This window comes from Dipodomys ordii, unplaced genomic scaffold (genome assembly GCF_000151885.1).
Source record: "Dipodomys ordii isolate 6190 unplaced genomic scaffold, Dord_2.0 Scaffold25, whole genome shotgun sequence".
Taxonomy (NCBI): Eukaryota; Metazoa; Chordata; class Mammalia; order Rodentia; family Heteromyidae; genus Dipodomys; species Dipodomys ordii.
The window spans coordinates 16,566,695-16,586,772 of NW_012267241.1; the positions used below are offsets into that span (position 1 = coordinate 16,566,695).

General features: G+C 41.4%; 1 protein-coding gene across 2 annotated transcripts in view; it reads left to right on the plus strand.

Moving 5' to 3' along the window:
* Kctd1 (potassium channel tetramerization domain containing 1) overlaps positions 1-20,078 on the plus strand; it is a 116,426-nt gene that overhangs the window by 61,977 nt on the left and 34,371 nt on the right. For both annotated transcript variants that reach the window (XM_013014960.1, XM_013014959.1), the window contains exon 2: positions 7,938-8,116. In XM_013014960.1, coding sequence (XP_012870414.1) covers positions 7,953-8,116 — 164 coding nt within the window. In that variant the 5' untranslated portion in view covers positions 7,938-7,952. The remainder of the gene's footprint in view (positions 1-7,937; positions 8,117-20,078) is intronic.

Genomic DNA, 20,078 nt, shown 5'->3' on the forward strand with positions numbered 1-20,078 from the left:
TCCCTCCCCTCCCCCCCCACCAGCACCGACATTGTAAAGCTCGTTATTTTTGATGAATCTATTTTTAACATATTTTATAACTTTCAATCTAAGTTAGTCTGGGATTTGACCTTTGGTTGATTTTGGCAATTAGCTACTGTTTTATGAGTTGAAAAATTATACTTTTTGTAATGTATGAATTCAGAGTAAGTAGGCTCTATGTGTTTGAAGGGAGAATCTTACCAATAACTTGAATGATGTCTTGACATCAAATTAGGATGCTTAGACATTTTGGTCTAATTCTTTTCTGTCTTCCAAATGGTAGCAGTGGACAAAAACTGCGCTGTGCAAACTTCACATGCAGAACATACCAGTTTTAAAGCCCTGATTATTTTTTTATAATATATATGAATTATCAAAGAATAGTTTATCTCTCTCCCTCCCCCCCCCCATTCTGTTATTTAGTTTAAGTGAATAGAAATTAGGCAGCTGAGACAAAGGACAAAGGGTGAACCAAGGCAACAGTGATACTTACAAGACATTACATTGGAGGAGGAGAGGGGGAGGGAAAGTGGGAGAAAAATGAGGGAGGAGGTAACAAATTCAACAAGCAATATACTCACTTATGTATGTAACTGTAACCCCTCTGTACCTCACCTTGACAAAAAAATTAAATTAAAAATAATAAACGAACAAACTAGGCTTTTTCCCAAACACATCCACACAGTGGTTGAGAATCTCACTGTACAATTAAGAAACTACAGTTCAGAAAGTGATGCTTTTCTACAAGAACCATGACAGAGAGTCCAATAGGGTTGTGCTATTCCTCCAATAGAATTCCCAAGGCAACCTCAATTTCCATGTGGGAATCAGGGCCTTGCCGCAGATACTTCAACTGCAGTTTGCATGCCATAAATTATCAGACTTTCAGAAATACAACAAGTCAAAATGCTACCTTATGCTCTCTTCCCCAGTCATGCCATGTAATATAGTTACTCTGTGTGTGTGTGTGTGAGAGAGAGAGAGAGACAGAGACAGAGAGAGGGGGAGGGAGGGAGGGAGGGACAGAGGGAGGGACGTTGATATTTATACACACATGCATTTTAAACCCAGATCGAAATATTCTGATCTGTATTAAATTTTTTCATTGCTCTATTGAACATTATGAATTAAAATATCTATAATGGATTTAACTATCCACATGCTTTTTTAGAGATATCACTAACAAGCCTATTTCTTTCCTGGTGAGAGAGGTGATATAATCCAGCTTGAAAGTGAAGCGTGACATGAAGCAGTACTCTACATTCTTAACAGATAAAGTCATTAAAACTTTCAGTTTAAACTTCAGCACATTTGTTCAAGGCAGCACCCAACCCCCCAGGGCTCCTGCTTGAACAGTGCACAGCCCAGTTAGACTTAGGAGACAAATTTTTCATTAGCTTCTTTTAGAAGATGCCTGGAGTCAAATCCCTTGAAGGATTCTACTACCAAAAAAAAAAAAAAATCACTGCGGCTCATCTGTGTAGGTGAGATGGATGATTAGTAGAGGCTTCTAGGAGCTGGAAAGTTTAAAGATAAACGGATGTGCATATCTGGAACTATGTACAGACTAGATAGGGGAAAGAAAGAAGTAGAAATATAACTCCAGAGGTCTCTTCATGTTGTATATTATAGTCAGATTTCGTCAATTCTGGGAAAGGAAATAATAAACATGTTTCTGGTGCTCCCAGAGGAATCAAACCCAGGGCTTGCTACACAAACATTCTACCACTGGACTAAATTCCCAGTACTAGTTTTTGGTGAGTGCATGTACATGAATATGTGTGTGTGTGTGTGTGTGTGTGTGTGTGTGTGTGTGTGTGTGTGTGTGTGCGTGAAGGGGAGGGTTGCCAGTATTGGTATTTAAACTCATAGCTTTGTACTCTTGCTCTGCTTTCTTGCTCACAGCTCATTCACTACCACTTGAGCCACACCGCCAGCCCAGCGTTTTCCTGATTAACTGGAAATGAAGTCTTGAGGACTTTTTTTGTCCTGAGCTGCCTTTGAGACCCAAACTTCTAGATTTCAGCCTTCTAAACTAGCTAGGGTTACAGGTGTAAGCCACTGACACCTGGCTTGTTCTATTTGATTGTTTGTTTGTTTATTGTTGTTGTTGTTTGGGGAGGGTTTTTTGATGTTGGATTTTTTAAGGTAGTATTTCCCAGTATTTGTTGAAGAACATGTTTTGATGGGATGAGTTCGAGTTGGTTTTTTTTTTTTTTAAATGGTTGATTTAAGTAGAACTTAAAGAAATCTTGAGTGCACCGGAACAGGTGAGGAAGTACAATTTCTAGCTCTCCAAAGGCTCCTCTTACTCCTTTGCAGTTAGTAACCCCAGAGGGGCCCATGTTCTGATCCTTTTCACCGCAGATGGGCTGTGCCTGTCTGCAACTTCGTGTGAACAAAATCTCATATGTATGTTCAACGTGTCTGATGCTTGCCTGTCCAGTCTAAAGGCCTTCATCCCTTCCTCTCATTTCATGGCTCTTACTTTCTTTTATTTTTATAATATCAGTAAAAGAGAGAAGACTATTGGAAAAGGTGGTGGAAATGAACATTCCATAGGGTCTTATGCCATTTGGGATTCAATTTTAAAACACTCTTTCTTAGAGGGTTGTGAGTTCTTTGCAGGCTGTGCTGCATAGTGAGACTTGATCTCAAAACACAGCCAACCAGCACACAGCATCAAACAACAAAGCACCTTTACTTCTCCATCTCTAGGATGATACGTACAAATTTGTCATGATCCAGGCTTTCAAATATAAAAAAAAAAAGGCAAGCATATGCTGCTGTTTGAAATGACTGCACCAGGCTCAGGCAGCTATTTCAATTAATACTCAAATGAATTAAAATACATTGTAATTAATGAAGTTCCTTCATCATACTTGCTGCGCTTCAAATGCTCAAGTAGCCACATATGGCCTGTAGCCACCATGGTGCTCACATTGATGAGAATATACCCAATTACTGCAATAAGGCCCACTGGACAGCACTGTGTAGAAAACTATTAGTTCCCTTTCTCTTCCTCCTGTTCTCCAGACAAGAAAATGTTATCGTTCTTATTTCCCCACTATAAATGATCAATTCTCAGACCATCATCATCCTCCCATAGGAATTCATACCCTATATTAGTAGTAGTTGAAACTTCACATTGTAATGGACCTTTAATTTCTTCCATTTGGGGGCCTTGCTAATGCTGCTTGAGTACTTCCTTTCAGTATCTCAATGTTTGCTAACTTCTTATATATCAGGCCTCAACTTTGACTGTCCCTTTTGTCCTTCCCAACTTCCCTCTCTGCCCTCAAGGCTTGGTGAAATGATTCTCCACTAAGCTGCCTTAATGATCTGGCCTCCTTCTGCCATTATTGTACAGGCCTAGTAAGGCCAGGGACCTGTCTAGCCACCATCGGTTACAGTGCCTGGCACTCAGGAGGTGCTTTAGAATGTGGTGGCAGGGAGGAATCATGGGCCACACACAGAAGAAGGTGGGTGATGACTACATAGCTTAAATGTCAGGAAAGGAAGAGTCCCTTCCCCCCAGAAGAAGAAACAGTTCCAGAAAATGGTCCAGTAGAGACAGCTGTCTGTCTTCAGTGCTTCTTCAGTTGAGCAATGGCACATCCAAGTCCTTTGCACGCCTCAGGTTAAAGTTTGTGGTTTTCCTGTCTTTAGAAGTAATACTGAAAGACATATGCAGACTGAGAGGCTTATGGGCGAGTGACTAAAGGGAAAGGCAGATGGAAAGTAGAGTTAAAGGCGGAGATAATATGGTAGAAAATTCTGCTGCACCATCAACAAGCAGCTGTTCATAGCATAACAGGCCAGGTGTCCCAGGGCCACACCACCTTACAGGAAGGCAGTGGGTACCAAGAAGTTCACCCTACCAAGTCAGAAGACAGACATCCCCACTCAGACTAGCTTTAAAAATAAAGACAGTTATCCCAAATAACATGAAATCTGGAGATCAAAGGCTCAAAGCTGCTTGGTTTCCACGCTTCCACAATGCCAGTGAGGAGTGAGATTAACCAATCTCAGAATGACACATATTGGGGTTTTTCTCAAACACTGAATCTACACCTAAAAAAAGAATGACTTGTTAAAAGACTGTTCAAGGAAGAGGGAGCCAGTGAGGGGAAGGATGAAAGGAGAGGGTGATAGGATGGGGGATGACTGATCCAAGTTCTTCATATCTGTGTATGCAAAGAGTATAATGATACACACTAAAAACTGTTTAAATGGGTTTGTTGTTCTTTTTTTGGGGGGGGGGTCCGGTTGTGGGGCCTGAACTCTGGGCCTGGGCGCTGTCCCTCAGCTCTTCAGCTCAAGGCTAGCGCTCTACCACTTGTGCCACACTGCCACTTCCAGCTTTTTTCTTTTTGCTTATGTGGTGCTGAAGAATCGAACCCAGGGCCTCGAGCATACAAGACAAGCGCTCTACCACTGAGCCACCTTCCCAGCCCGGGTTTGTTGTTCTTGTTGTTGTTGTTGTTTTATATATGGTGGAGCTTGAACTCTGGGCCTGAGCAATGTCCCTCAGCTCTTCAGCTCAAGGCTAGTGCTCTACCACTTGAGCCATGGTGCCACTTCTGGGTTTCTGAGTGGTTTATTGGAGATAAAGAGTCTCATGGACTTTTCCTGCCTAGGCTGCCTTTGAACCACAGATCCTCAGAGATCTCAGCCTCCTGTGTAGCTATGATTACAAGCGTGAACCACCGGCGCCTGGCTAAATAGTTTTTGTTTTTGTTTTTTTTTTTAACTGTACAGGGCAGGACGGTTGAAAGGGCATAAGGAAGAACATTGAGGGGGTGAATTTGATCAAATTACATTTTATGCATGTAAGGAAATATCACAACAAAACTCCTGTGAACAATTACTTCACACTAATAAAATATAACCACAAAGTCAGTGAGGATCCTGATTCTTTACAACTCTCTGACTGGACACCCAGGGCATCAGCTTCATCCTTAGGCTGCTGAATGGTAAGTAGAGGTGTCACATCCCAAACCCCAAAGTCCAGATGAAGACAAGGCAACATGCAACCTTTGCTCTGAGGGGTTACTCCCTCCCCCCTCCATTCCAGATGAAGAAATGCTGGTTTTGTTTTTTTTATTTATCAGTACCCACCCATTTCTGATTTACAATGCAAACTATGCCTTCTGAGAAATCTGTAATCCTTCAGCCCATCAGTGATGCCTCAATCTCCCTTTCTGTATAGACCTCACAGCATTAGATCTGTGTGAATGAGGTCACAGTCTAATGACAATATTAACCCTGCAAATCTGTTCATTTTTGCCTGAGCACCCTCAGGCAGCATATAGAATGTGTCCAATTGAAAAACTATTACAGACATTGCAGTGCTATAATGGACTGAATTGCAGATAGGAGTGTGTGTGTGTGTGCGCGCGCGTGCGTGTGTATGTGTGTGTGAGCGCGAGTGTGTGCACACGCGTGCATGTGCACAGCCAGGAAATCATTTTTGAACAGAAAGTCAGGTAATATATATCTCTTGAAAGTGGACATTATTTGAGAACTTTTTTTGTTAAGGGAAAATATGTTTTCTGTTATGCAGAATTGAAAATGTTTCTCTTTCAGTACTTCTGAGCCTTTTCTATTTTGTTTTTGTTTTTATGGTGGTCCTGGGCTTAAAATCAGGGCCTGGGTGCTGTCCCTGAGATTTTGTGCTCAAAGCTAAAGCTTTTTGTGCTCTACTACTTGAGCCACAGCTCCAGTTTGGTGCATGTGTGTGCGTGCACTCGTGTGTGTGTGTGTGTGTGTGTGTGTGTGTGTGTGTGTTTGGAGATTAGAATCTCAAAAACTTCACTGTTGGGGCTGGCTTTGCTCTGCAATTCTCAGATCTCAGCCTCCTGAGTAGCCAAGATTACAGGTGTGAGCCACTAGTGACTGGCTGAACCTTTTCTACTGTGTATGTCCAACCACCTGGGAGTTTTTTTTTTTTTTTCCACCTGGGAGTTTTTAAATTTCTCCTACTACCTTTTGCTCTTTTCCATTGTGTGCTGCAAACACCCTTTTGTGTTTTTAATCTCTACTTTGCATTTTTTTTTTGAAATTTACACAGGAGTATAGAAAAAAGTCTATAGTTAACACCCACAAATCGACCACCCAATATAAGAACTAAAAGATGATCTCAGTTTCTCTCCTGGTTTCTGGGCTGTTTAACCTGGCATGCAAAAGAGCCCCATACAGATGGCAAACACTGTGTGCCAAGGCTCCACCTCACTCTTTCCTGGTGGATGTTGAATTTCAAGGCACATGTGCACCACAGTCTTGCTTGGACATGTGGTTAATGCTAAGTAGTCCAACAGTTGAGCCCCAGGTAACTCCTCAAGCTGTTCCACATCGGAAAACTTCTGATGTTTTGCAAATTTATATTTTATCATGCTGCGTTTTAAACACAGGGCCTAAGTGACTTCCCCTTTGTAATCTCCATCAAAGACATTTTTCAGAATCCCCTTAGTATGCCTCTCACTGGCTCTGGTGCACATTGTTTGTGTGGTTGAAAATAGTGTCTGGCTAGATTATAAATCTGAGAGTATGTGTATGTTGTCAGGATTCATAGACAAATGATATTTCAGCCTAATCCTGGATTGTAGTCTCTAAATACTTGACCCATTATGTGAGTGCCAAGACTTGACTTGTGTGTGGCTTGGGCTCTAATTAGGAAATGATCAGGCATGTTTGAATATTGTCTTAGGCATCTATGTCATGTCTGTGGGAAAGATGTAATTTTATATTTTCTCTAGACTAGTTTCCTAAACACGTTCTCATTGCTACCATGTGCTGCCCTCTTCCAGGTCTGCTTGCTCACATCACACCTGTGCTTCTCTCCTAACACATGGCCACAGTAGCATCTGCCAATTTGGGGGCTTCATGTCCTCCAGGAGTCTGCGATTAGAAGAGTAGCTTGCTCATGGTTTACAAGAATACATTTATTACCTGAGGAGCATCTTTTCTTCATTCGTTACTTCATTCCTCCCCCCCTCCTTTCCTTCCTTCCTGTCTTCCATATTTTCTTCCTCCACGCTTTCCCTTTTTCTTTCTTTCATGGTACTAGGGATTGGAGTTGGCGTCTCACACATGCTAGGCAGGCACTCTACCACTTGTTTTTATTTTGCAGATAGCATCTCATGCTTTTAACTGGACAAGTCTCAGTTACTGATCCTTCTAACTCCACCTCCTGCGTAGCTGGGATTATAGTTGTATCTTACCATGTCTTACCCTGAGAGTATGTCCTTTTCCTGAGCCACCCCAGACTTATAGTTTTATAGGGGGAAGAAACAGGAGACAAGTAGGCAGAACATCAGTAGATTTTTTGTTTTAATCTAGTGATAACAAACTTTCCATGCCTCTTTTCAGGGTTGCAATGTGTGTGAGCTAATGACTAGGCCAATTATGCCCCCTTCTTCCTGATTCAAAAAATAAAGACTTAAGAAAATGCGTCGTAGAACACAAGTGCTGAAGGCCTGTTTTCATTTCACGTACATAGCAACAAGGAAGTTTCCAAAGAAAATTATCTGTCACACATATTTTATTTCAATACATATTGTTTTAAGCATTTATTATCTTTTCACTTGGGATGAGTAGAATTTCTCCACATGCCATTTTTCCATCATTCAATGTTCATTAGTATATTAAGCACTGATGGGCCCTCAGAGTTATTTTAGATGAAAACTAATTCAGCTCTAGATTTTGAACACATGAAGTTGTCCCTTCTTTTTTTTTATGGAGATTGTGTTGCCGATGATCATTATAATAAAAGCAAGAGAGCTTGGGGATTTCCTAGGTTTTCTTACTAGGTGGATATCAATTTTAGTCACTGGCATACTTTTTTTTTAATGTTCTATGTGCTTCCTTTCCACTGAAAAGAGAAAAGATGTCTAAACTTGCTTATCTCTCTGTAGGACAGTCGACCCAATATGTCAAGACCTCTGATCACTAGATCCCCTGCATCTCCACTGAACAACCAAGGCATCCCTACGCCAGCACAGCTCACCAAGTCCAACGCGCCCGTCCACATTGATGTGGGAGGCCACATGTATACCAGCAGCCTGGCTACCCTCACCAAATACCCCGAATCAAGGTAATCTGAAAAATGGCAGTCGCACTGTTTTTCCTTTGGTCAGAACAGCAGTGGGGCAGAGGTGGGGGAGGACTTGAGCTACAGAGGCTGTTCTGGGATGTGACTGTATATCTTCTACCAGTCAGGATTTGGCCCACAGTTGAGTCAAGGACATATACAAATGCCACTAAGACTAGAGTGTTGGGCCTTTCGTTCCTCAAATGATTCTCAGTGGAGTTCAAAAAGGTCTCACCCTCCTTCTTCCTTTCTATCCTCTTCCAAAGCCTAATGTTTCAGTTTGTTTTTGAGCTAAGGTCTTGCTATTTGTGGTCTTCCTACCTCAACTTCCCAAGTACTAGAGTTACAGGCTTGTGTCATCATGTCTAGTTTTGTAAATCCTGGTGATCTTTTTAGATCACTTGGCTCTTGAACTTATGAGCTAGAAAAAGAAATAATGAGACTTGTATCAGCATCTTCTTAACATCGTGTATAGAATCATATGCCAAAGCCAAGGAAGCCAAGATAGTCTTATTTTTTTTTAAAAGGGAATGTAATTTATGAGATGGCTCAGACAAATAAATAAATATATAAATGGTATGAAGAAAGCAAGTAATGTATTTATGAAGATATAGACCCCCCAACCCCCTACACCCATCTGTCTCTAAAGGAACCCCAAGAAATAACTTGGAGAAACAGGTGGTTTGCTTTTACTTCTACCTGGACTTCTGAAAGGGACTATTTACATTTTTTGGGGGTGGGGGGTCCGGTCATGGGGCCTGAACTCTGGGCCTCGGCGCTGTCCCTCAGCTCTTCAGCTCAAGGCTAGTGCTCTACCACTTGAGCCACAGCGCCACTTCTGGCTTTTTTTCTTTTTGCTTATGTGGTGCTGAGGAATCGAACCCAGGGCCTCATGCATGCAAGGCAAGCACTCTACCACGGAGCCACCTTCCCAGCCCATCATTTACATCTTTTAAGAATGTCTTAAGGCTAGAGGCATCGCACAAATGGTGGAGCTCCAACAGTGAGTTCAAGCTCTGGTACATAAAGAATGTCTTAGCTGAAGGGTTAGGTGGGGCAACATACAGCTGTGATCCCAGGAACTTGGAAGGCATAAGGTATAGGTAAGAGAAGATACTTGGAAGGTATAGGTAAGAGGATTGTGTTCCAAGGTAAGCCCCGCCTCCCAGCACAGGGGGAGCAAAAAACACCAACCTTATCTGAAAAACAGCTAGAGCAAAAAGGACTAAGGAAATGGCTCAAGTGGTAGAGTATCTGCCTGGAAAGTTTTAGGCTTGCCGGGCGCCGGTAGCTCACACCTGTAATCCTAGCTACTCAGGAATCTGAGATCTGGGATCGTGGTTCAAAGCCAGCCCAGGCAGAAAAGTCCATGAGACTCTTATCTCCAATAAGCCACCAAAAAACCACAAGTGGCTCTGTGGCTCAAGTTTTAGGCACTGAGTTCAGACCCCAGTACTATCAAAAAAGAAAGAAAAAAAAGGGGTAGGGGAAGAAGAAAGGAAGGACAGGGGAGGGGAGTTTAGGCTGAGGTGGGAAAATCATGAATTTGAGACCAGTCTGGACTTCATAGCAAGACCCTGATGGAAAGGCTAAAAACATTTTTACAAAGCAACTAACTTTTAGATACCTGGTGATTTATAGCCTAAGTAGATAAAACTGAACGAAAACCACTGTCATCTGAAAAAATGCCATGAAGGCTGGTGTTTTTTTGTTCTTTGTTTTTTGTTTTTTTTTAATCTTCCTAAACTACCTGGTATTTTGTGAAAGAATTTAAAAGTTGGGAAGAAAAAGTTGAAATGGTTGCCTTCTTGATCTCCAGATTTAATTTCTACAATCAAAGAGAAATGATTTAAAACCTAGATCTTTATTCATTAAATTAGTCACAAAATTAGGCAATTTATAAGAAGTGATCTTATCAGTCAGTAGTTAGTATCATGGAATGTCTTCCTCCCTCCGCAGACACTAGGATCAGGTGATAATAATGACTACGTTTTTCAAGAATATTATTATATACGTAGCATTCTGGAAGAAAAATACTTGTCTTCATTCCCCTCAATCTTCTGTTAATATCATCAACAACAGAAAAACACTGCTGGCTCTTCAACTGAAGAAATAATTCCAGCAGAATTAGCAAATGTTTTATGGGGCTCAGAAGCCAGTGCTAGCTGTAGGAAGATCCCCTGGTCGAGTCTGGTGGCCTTTTCATTCAATTAGCTTTTTCAGCTTCTGATAGGAGAAAAATCAAGAAATGCCTAAAATCTCTTATCTGCAATGCCTGGAACCACAAGTGCTTTGGAATATTTTGTTTTAAGATTTTGAGTATTTGACCTTTGCATAATGAGCTATTTTGGAGATGGGGCACAAGTCTTAAGTGTGAAACTCCTTTATGCTGTGTACACACACACACACTCACACACACACACACACACACACACACACACACACACACACACCTTGCACCCATAGCCTGAAAGTACTTTTGTATTATACTTCTTCATAACTTTGTGGATGAAACCAAGTTTCATGGTGGAATGTCCCATTTCAGAATGTCATGTTGGCACTCACAAAGGTTTTGGATTTTGGAGCCTTTTGGATTTGGGGATTAGGAGTGCTTAACCTGTAGTAACGCCGTTTGTCTACATCATAGGCTGTTGGTTTTCTCCTAGTGGTTCATTACAATTGTAGGGATTCTCTTCTTGCAAGGTCATCTGATGTTCTGCAGATTTGGCCTTTTGTGAAACTAACTTGGCCTGTTGGGCATGATGGAAGAAGAGTAGTTAGTGCTTATTCAGTTTCTCTCAAACAATTTGTCACTTTCATATTTTTGGCACTGCACATTATCATCATCATTATCATTATTATTATTATTTTGTGGTGCTGGAAGTCAAATGCAGGGCCTTATGCATACCTGGGCAAGTGCTCTACCACTGAACTGTGTCCCAACCTTGTGCTGCATTTGAGGTTAAAGACCTCAAATAGCATCTCACTTGGAGATTCTTCTTAGTCCATGATTATTTCTAGGAGTCTACCTCTTAATCGCTTATTTTTCAGGATTGAGATGTGCAGAAAACTCCTTGGATCTTACTCTTCTGCATATCTATATGGTCTCTATGGTTGCCAGGAACCGTAGCAGCTATTGGCCACTTGAAATGTGGTCGGTACAAAATTGAAATTCCCTCTAAGTTTAAGATACATGCTGCACTTTAAAGATTTAGTACCCCCAAATATGGAAAATTCCTCAAGTTCTATACTGATTTCATGTTGGAATGACAATATTGAATTAAATAAAATATATCATCAAATTAATTCCATTTGTTTCTTTTTATTTTTTAATGTGAGTATTAGAAAGTGTAAAATACTGTGTGTCTTTTAAAAAGCTCTATTGGATGGAATCTTTTCATAAAGAGATGTTTTTATGAAAACATCTAATTGTTCAACATAGGAACATCTGCCTATAATCTCATCACTCTGGAGTCTGAAAAAGGAAGATCTTAAGTTTGAGGCTGGCCTGGGATACATAGGAAGAATGTGTCTCCAAATAAAAACAACAACAGTGGGAGAAAAATAAGGAAGGGGGTAACAAGTTGGACAACAAATAATACTACCTTATGTATGTAACTGAAACCCCTCTGTACATCACCTTGACCATAAAATAAATTTTAAAAACCACAAAATTTTACCAGAAATATCTCATGAAACTTATCCTGATACTTGTATCACAAACTAAAGTTCTTTTTCTTCAACACAATCAGAAAAAAAAATGTTTCTCTTCTTCTCACAATCTTTTCCAGAGCTTCCTATTACTAGTGAGCTACAATATCACAGGCATAAGGTTTTTTTTTTCTCTTTTTGGGTGCTGGGGATTGAACCCTGAACCTTGTAAATGCAAAGCAGAAATTCTACCACTAAGTGATATACCCCCAGCTCAGACAAAAAAAAAAAAAAATGGGTCCATGCAGGCTCTGCCATTCCCCTAGGAGTTTGGCAAGTCAGTAGTTCCGTTGCTGAAAACCTGTCTTCTCTTTTGTAAAATGGGCTCAAATGTGTCTTCTTGCAAGGTTATTGAGAGGATTAAATGGGTTTTGGAAAAGTATTCTAGACCCTGTGCTAAACTTAGAGGGTTGTTTTTATTCTTAACCTTCTGCCCAACCCAACCATTTTCTCTTTCAGCTGCCTTCTAAATTTCAAAGATAGCACACTCCTTCCTTTCCCAGACCTTGGCATCAGCCTGACATCTGAGATCGCTACATACTCAAAGAACTTCTTCCTTACACCTTCTCATCAGTTCTCTTAACACTCCCGCCGTCAGCTTATCCAATCAAGGGGAGATACCCTGAATCGTAGGTCAAGATCCTAGAAATAAGTCTACCTGAGTCATTTTGGTGTCCATTGCATATATCTAAAGCAAGTGTCTTTGGTGTTGACTAGATGGACCAAGCTGTACCACTGGCTTGGCTCAAGACTTAAGTCTAATGGGGTTCTTAGATTTGAGATGCTCATATCAAAGCATAGTCAGTTCTACTTGAACCAACCCATACCCATATTTTTGTATCAGAGGTATTGTATATTCCTTTCAATTTCTGGGAAGATCTCTTCCATAACATTCACACATTGGGGATAAATCGTAGAGCTTTAGGTTGCCCACAACCACAGAGTTAAAAATGAGTCCAGTTAAAATTCTTTAGGTTCTAGTGTGCTTCAAACCCTCCCTCCATCACCCCTCCCCACCCCACCCCCAATTCCAAGTCCCTGCTTTCTGCCTCCCTTGTCACCTCTTACAGTAGCCTTAGAGGGCTTTTTTGTCCTAGGATTTCAGAGAAACTTGTAATCCAAAAGTACTAATTTGTACTTAAACTATGACCCGCCAAGATTCAAGTTTAGGGGTCCCAGCTCAGCAGAGAAGCACACGCCTACCACGCAACTCCATGAGCACACAGCTCGGGGTGGAGCCGTCTGCAATGTCATAGCGTCAATTCCCAGCACTGGAAAACAACAGCAAAAAGATGATAACGTCTTTATATAATCTCAACAACCCTACAAAGACTCTTTACTCCAGTGTGACACATTGTAGATGATTTTCTTCCCTACCTATTCTAGCCTTCCCTCTTGGCTAAAGACCGCCTTTGAATATTACTCCCAGAAGATATGTGCTGGATTGCACAGCTATTGTCAGAAACACGTGGGAAGCATTGAAAAGCCACACAGACTAATAAAATAGGACCAGACCAATAAAATAGGAAGCTCTTTGATTTTCTTATGAAAATGGTCCTGGTGTTTACATCTGTCTATGAGTCCATACAAGAGAATGTTCATCCCTTGTTCAATACATATTTCATACTATATTATAATGGTCATTTTAGCAAAGATGAAACCTGTCCTGCATCTTGGGGTGCTTTTCCTGAATACCCTCTCCCCCTACCTTATAGTGGCCTTTAAGCCCCAAGTAATGATAATCAACTGGATAAGCCAATTGATTTCTATACCTCACAATATTAATGCATTGGAATGCAATTTCTGCCCCTCATCAAATGATATTTTGCTAAAGAGATCAAAGCTTTCATAGTAATTGAAGTTCTGTGACATAGCAGTCCTAACCAGTGTTGGTGTAGCTACAATGCAGTTCTTTGGAGGTACAACTGGGCCAGAGGCTGGCCTGAGCCAGCTCAGTGGTAAATATTGATCACTTTGGGGAAATCCTGAGCCTCCTCAAACTGCAATCCTCAAATACCCAATTCTGATCTACAATAATTTTACATCAAATGCAAATTTTTCTAAGTCAAGGAAACATCATTGTCAAGAAAAGATTTTAAATGGATGTGTACAAAAGGTAGACAATATTATACTGTTTGTTACTGTGATTTATAGAATAAAAGTGTCTAAACCTGTAGATGATTATACTCTTACCCAGGACCCTGTGAATTTTAAAGTCAGATCCAGTTAGATCTGATTCTGAAATCAAAAACAGTCTTAACCCGATTGAAAAGGAGAGATCTAAATGATTTATTTTAAGTAATTAAGAGTGGTATTAAAATCCATGGTATCTTTCAGATCTGTTCTTCACACACACACTGTGTGTGTGCATGATATTAAATATCCACTCAGCTAGGTGGATGCCTATAACCCTAACTGATCAGGAGGCTGAGATCTGAGGATCACAGTTGGAAGCCAGTCGGGGCAGAATAATTTGTGAAGTGCTTATCTCCAATCAATCACAGAAAGTCAGAAGTAACACTGTGATTCAAGTGTTAGAGCACTGGACTTGAGCAAAAAGGAACTCCAGGACAGTGCCCAAGAGAGTTAGAGCCTCAGGACTGGCCCAAAATCGACAAAAACAAAAACCTACTCAGTCACTGCTTTTAGAAAGACACATTTCCTATCACCTCTAACAAGGATTTTAGAAGCAGGAGTTATTCAAACCAGGAAATGGTCTGATACTGCTAATGAACAGGACTATTGAATAGTAATAAGATGGGAGAGTCTTGGCCAAAGAGAGCTGTGAGCCCCGTGACCCCACAGTAAAAGACAAGATCTCATATTCCAGTCCCCTGAGCCATCTTAGCTGATGGCCTGTCAGAGCTTTTGTATATTTTAAACCCAGTACATGAGTTAACTCCCACATAAGTAGATTATGCTAAATTGGTGTCTTGGAAATAGCAGCAGAGTTAGTAAGCACACTGGCATATGTTGGTAATTGCAAAACTCAGGAGACTCCACTTGCAGCCTCAGAGTTGACACCCGTGGCCACCCAAGGGATGCATTGGGAACTTCAGGGTAGAGATGCCAAGCCTGTGTGCTCTGCCAGCAGTGATGTAGTTTCTGGCATGTGTCACTGGCTCACAGATGCAGTAGCCATTACAGGCTTGTATCTGTCGAGCTCTACTGAAAGGTAAGGCAGAAGAGGCAGGAGGACCGCAAGTCCTTGGCTAGCTTTAGCTACAAAGGAAGGCTCTATCTTGCTCTCCTTATCCCCTGCCAGGTGTTTGTGTTCTGAAAACAACTGATTTCTAACTGGATTTTCATGTAATGGTTGCCTGTCAGCTTAGGAAGTTTTCTGTAATGTATTAGGGCTGGATTTTTTATGCTGTCACCTTTTATGACTTCACATTTCTAGTGTTAACACTGTATTCCCTCAACCTGGCTCCTGTCATATCTTCATTCCGACCCATGCTTGAAGAATCGCAACAAAAATGCCCCCAAAATAAATGGATCCGGTCCACCCGTTTCATGTGTTTTCATTCAGAATTATGACGTGGAGCTGGAATGGTGACTCAGGCCTGTAATTCCAGCACCCAGGATGTTGAAACAGAAGATGCTGGGTTCCACATCCAAATTCAGAGCAAGACCTTGTCTCAACAAACAAACCAACCAAAAAAGTGAAACACAAGTAGCCAGACACAGGTTGTTCATGCTTGTAATCCTAGCTACTTGGGAGATCTGAGGATTGAGGTTTGAAGCTAACCCAAGCAGGAAAGTCCATGAGACTTTTGACATGAATTAAGCAAAAAAAAAACAACTGCAAGTGGAGATGTGGGTCAAGTGGTAGATCACCAGCCTTGAGCAATAAAGCTAAGGGACACTGAGTTCAAGGTCCAATACTGGCACACACAAAACGAAAAACCAAAATTACCAAGTCATCACAGAAGAAGGTTTTAAGGTTGTTTTGTTTTATATCCCACCCTTTCTATCCATGCGTTGGATAATTCAATATCTTCCTCTTAAGAGTCACAGAATAGAGAGTTCCTGAGAGTTCTGCCTGAGTCATAGAGTGACTGCACATGTGGAGAGAAGCTGGCGAGGAGGCGCATGCACATCAGGAGTGAAAAACAGCTCTGATCTGCCACACGGGTGATCTTTTGAAATTAGCAAATTAGTTTGTTAGAGGGATTTGAGAAGAGGGAAAGCACCTGGCAAATGGCAAATGGAATCTTTCTCCAGGGTAATGGGGAAATTTCCCTTTTCTCCATCTCTTCTTTTCATCTTGCAATATTGCTTTTTCCAAAATTGCTCCTTTGGTGTGAAGGCGAGAACAAATGAAACGGCTGGCTTCAAAAGCCTTTTTGCTGGATGTTCTGTTTAGAGCTGTGAGATTTTACTAACTTCTAGTGTGCTACGGATGAATTTTTTTCTCACTAGGGAATAAAGTAGGTCTTGCTTTTAAGGTAATTTCTCACTTGGAGTCTTGTCTAAGATAGTCACAGTGTCTGGTTTACCCCATCATGTTCTGTCCTGATTATGTACATACCTGCCAGGGTCAACACACACCATGATCAACAAAGTCCTCACTCTGGTCTCTTGCAGCTTATGATATAGGGAAAGAGGAAGACAAATAATAAACAAACAATTAGCAAACCGTATTTTATTAAGAAGTTCTTTTAAGAAAAAGAAATTGCCAGAGAGCCCATGTCCATACTCTTAGAAGAGTAGGGCATGGAGATTGGAGGATCGAATTCTAAGGCGGCCTTATATGAAAAACAAATGAAGCGAAAGTATTAGGGTTGAGGCTGAAATGGTAGAACACTTGCTTAGCAAGTACAGGCCCCTGAGTTCACTCCTCAGTACCATGGTGGTGGGGGCGGGGAGGAGGAAAGAAGGAGGGGTGGGAAGAGGGAGGGAGGGGGGAAAGAAGGAGAGAGGGGGAGAGAGGAAGCAAAGGAAGGAAAGAAAAATAGCCAACTGTGGTGGTGTACACCTGGAATCCCAGCACTGGAGTGGTTGGGACAAAAGGATCACTAATTCAAGTCCCTGTCTCAAATAAGTAAATAAATAAATAAACTGGCACCAGTAGTACATACCTGGAGTCCTAGTACTTGGGAAACTAAGAACTAGAGGATTGCAGTTCATGGCCATTCTGGGCAGAAGAGTTTGTGAGGCTCCTTTACCAGGAAGAGCTGAGCTCGCTCAGTGGTGTGTGTCTATTATTCAAACTACTACAGCAAGACTAAAATAAGGCAACTGAGTTCCAGACACCGAGGTGGGATTCTATCTCAAAAATAACCAGAGCAATATATAATAATATCAATAATAATAATAATAATGTAGAGGAGGCTTGGCTCAAATGCTAGAATGGCTTTTCCTGGCAAGTATGAGGCCTTGAGTTCAAATCTTATTGCCACCAGAAAAAATAATAATAGTACTAACTATACTACTACTACTACTATTACTGATAATATAATATTTATAAACAGTAGTACTAAAATAATAGTAATAGGTCCATTTAGAGATCTAGTTTGTCGCTTATATTGAGTCAAAGATAATTTTTTTAATTTTTATTTATTTTTTATTGTGAGCATACTGTACAGAGGGGTTACAATTACATGGGCAAGATAATGAGTACATTTCTTATCAAGCATTGTAGCCTCATCCTTTGTTTCCCCTTCCCATGCTCCCCCTGACCCCCCCCACCCAATCCTCCCCGCCCTCCCCACCAAAGTTGTAAAGTCCGTTTTCGACAGAACGACTTGTACATCTCATTGTTGCAATGGGTCCACCTGTATCCCTATTTAAACGACTTGTTGAGTCAAAGATAATTTTATCTACATGGTTATTTCTCCTGCAAAACCATCTTTATTTGTTCACCCAGATTTTTAGGACAAAGTCTAGTCTCAATTTTAATTTAGATTTAGCGGCAGATTTCTTTTTTTTTTTTTTATCACCTCTGTATCACAGTCACACCTAATCTGTGATTGTCTCTTCTCGGTCTGTTAGCTGATGAGCTGACAGGTGGCAAGTCTCAAGAGTAGCCCTTCATCTTTGGGGAAAGAGCCGCACAGGAAGTCCAGCCCTAGGCCTGGCTGGGGGCACTCAAAGCCGGGTCATCACAGACCATCTCCCTGCTGTTCTTCCCAAATGCTCCTTCCTTTTCTATAATTGTGTATTTATTGCCCACTGAAGGTACATTTTGACCCAAGTAGCAAATTAAAAACAATTGGAATCAATGTGAACAGAAGCCCCATGGGGATAAATAATAACAACACCCACTTCTCTCTCAGCCTGCTCCACGTTCTTCTATGGTAGATCAGGGAAGAAGGTGAAGACCACCCTGCCAGCTGCAGGCCTCTTTCCCATCCCATCATCCCATTCCCTTCCCCCGCCACCCAGATGCCCAGATGACGGAGAGTGAACTGGGCAGATTGTCAATTTCATTTGCCAGGAATTCTGCCTCTTCTGAGCTAGAAACCCACCTTGCGAAGCTCCTTCTTACTTGTTTTCCATCTTTGAGTTCTTAGAATCTAGCTCTGTGCCTACCTCAACATAGGCATTCAGAAGTCTGCTCAACAGATGAATGAGTGAACAAATGAAGGAGGACAATCTCATTCATAGGGTCAGATGATTCATCTGAGGGCAAATGATGGAAAAAGCTGCTCATATTGTGAAGTCAAATTTCAAGGGGGAGAAGGGCTCCTTGCTATGTGCCCTCATCTCTTGCCACAATAACATCGTACAGATTTGACCTGGCCCAGTGTTCAGACAAGAATACTCAGAGGTTACATGACTCAACATTCTGCCAGAACTAAAGCTTCTACTCTTACCCTTGCTCTTTTCTATCTGCTCTCAGTCAACATTAGATGCTCTTGGAATCAATCATCTCTATAGTTTTTTTTTTTTTTAAGGCTAGTTCTGTTCCTGAAAGCATGACTTTACTGGTTTGGAGCAGGCGCCTGAGAATGGGATTGTTTTTATTGCTTCCCATGGTTTGTCATGCAGTCTATACTGGTCTGTTTTCCGTTGCTAGAATAGATAACTCGAGGCTAGAAGATTTATAGAGAAAAGGTTTATTTAGCTTACAGTTCTGAAGATTTAAGATCATAGCACAGTCATTTGCTCAGTTATTATAGGATCACACGTCAAGTGATAGGAAAACAGAAGGGGTCAGGTGCTGAGGGAGATTCAGCAAGTGCTTGTGCATATCTCCTCTCACTACTGTTACATTGGGGACCGAACTTCCATCCTATGAACCTCTGAAGAGCAAATGCCATCCAAGCCATGGCAGTTTCTTTTCATAACCAGGTTCTAGCAGTTATCTATAGCCAAGGTTGTAGTCATCAACATTTCACCCATTCATTCTTGGGTTGGTCCTACTTCCTGTATCATTGAGAGCCTCTGCTAATTCAGGAACACACACTTCACCTCCCAAGAGAGTGCTACAGTTCCCAGTCAATCCATTCCCTTCATGAGCAAACTTCTCTTACCACCTGATTCAAAACCAGCCTAGGCAGACAAATGTGAAAGATTATAATCTCTAATTAACCATGAAAAATCCAGAGCTGGACGTGTGGTTCAAGTGATCAAGCACACTGAGTGAGATCACAAGGCCCTGAGTTCAAGCCCTGGAACTGAGCATTAGGTAAGTTGCATCTATTCCTGTAAGGACCATGCACCTCAGAGTGTGGGCACTTGTTCTGCAGGGAAGAATTATGAAATTAGTGAGATGTAAGTGTGTCAGAATGCCTCACTGAATGCACCATATGGCTGGCCAGAGAGGCTGAAAAGTGAAGCTTTTCCTATTGATTCTGGCATGATTCTTGTCATTTGGAACAATACTGACTCTGTGTGTGTGTGTGTGTGTGTGTGTGTGTGTGTGTGTGTGTGTATGTGTGTGTGTGCGTGTGTGTTGGTACAAGGGCTGGAACTCAGGGCATTATCCTCTCGATTGGCCTTTTTGCCCAAGACTGGTACTCTACAGCTTGAGCTTCAGCACCACATCTGGCTTTTGGTGGTTAACTGGAGGTGAGGGTCCCATGGACTTCTCTACCTGGATAAGCTTTGAATCTCAATCCTCAAATCTCAGTATCCTGAGTAGCTAGGATCCTAGGCATGAGCCACTAGTGCCAGGCTATGGACAATGACTTATTGCTTCCACATGAACACTACTTAAGGTTACATAAACATCACTAGATTTCTTATATTCTTTTGTTCTTTTCTTGTCGTAATGGTGATTTTTTTGCATTTATGTGACTTTTAAACT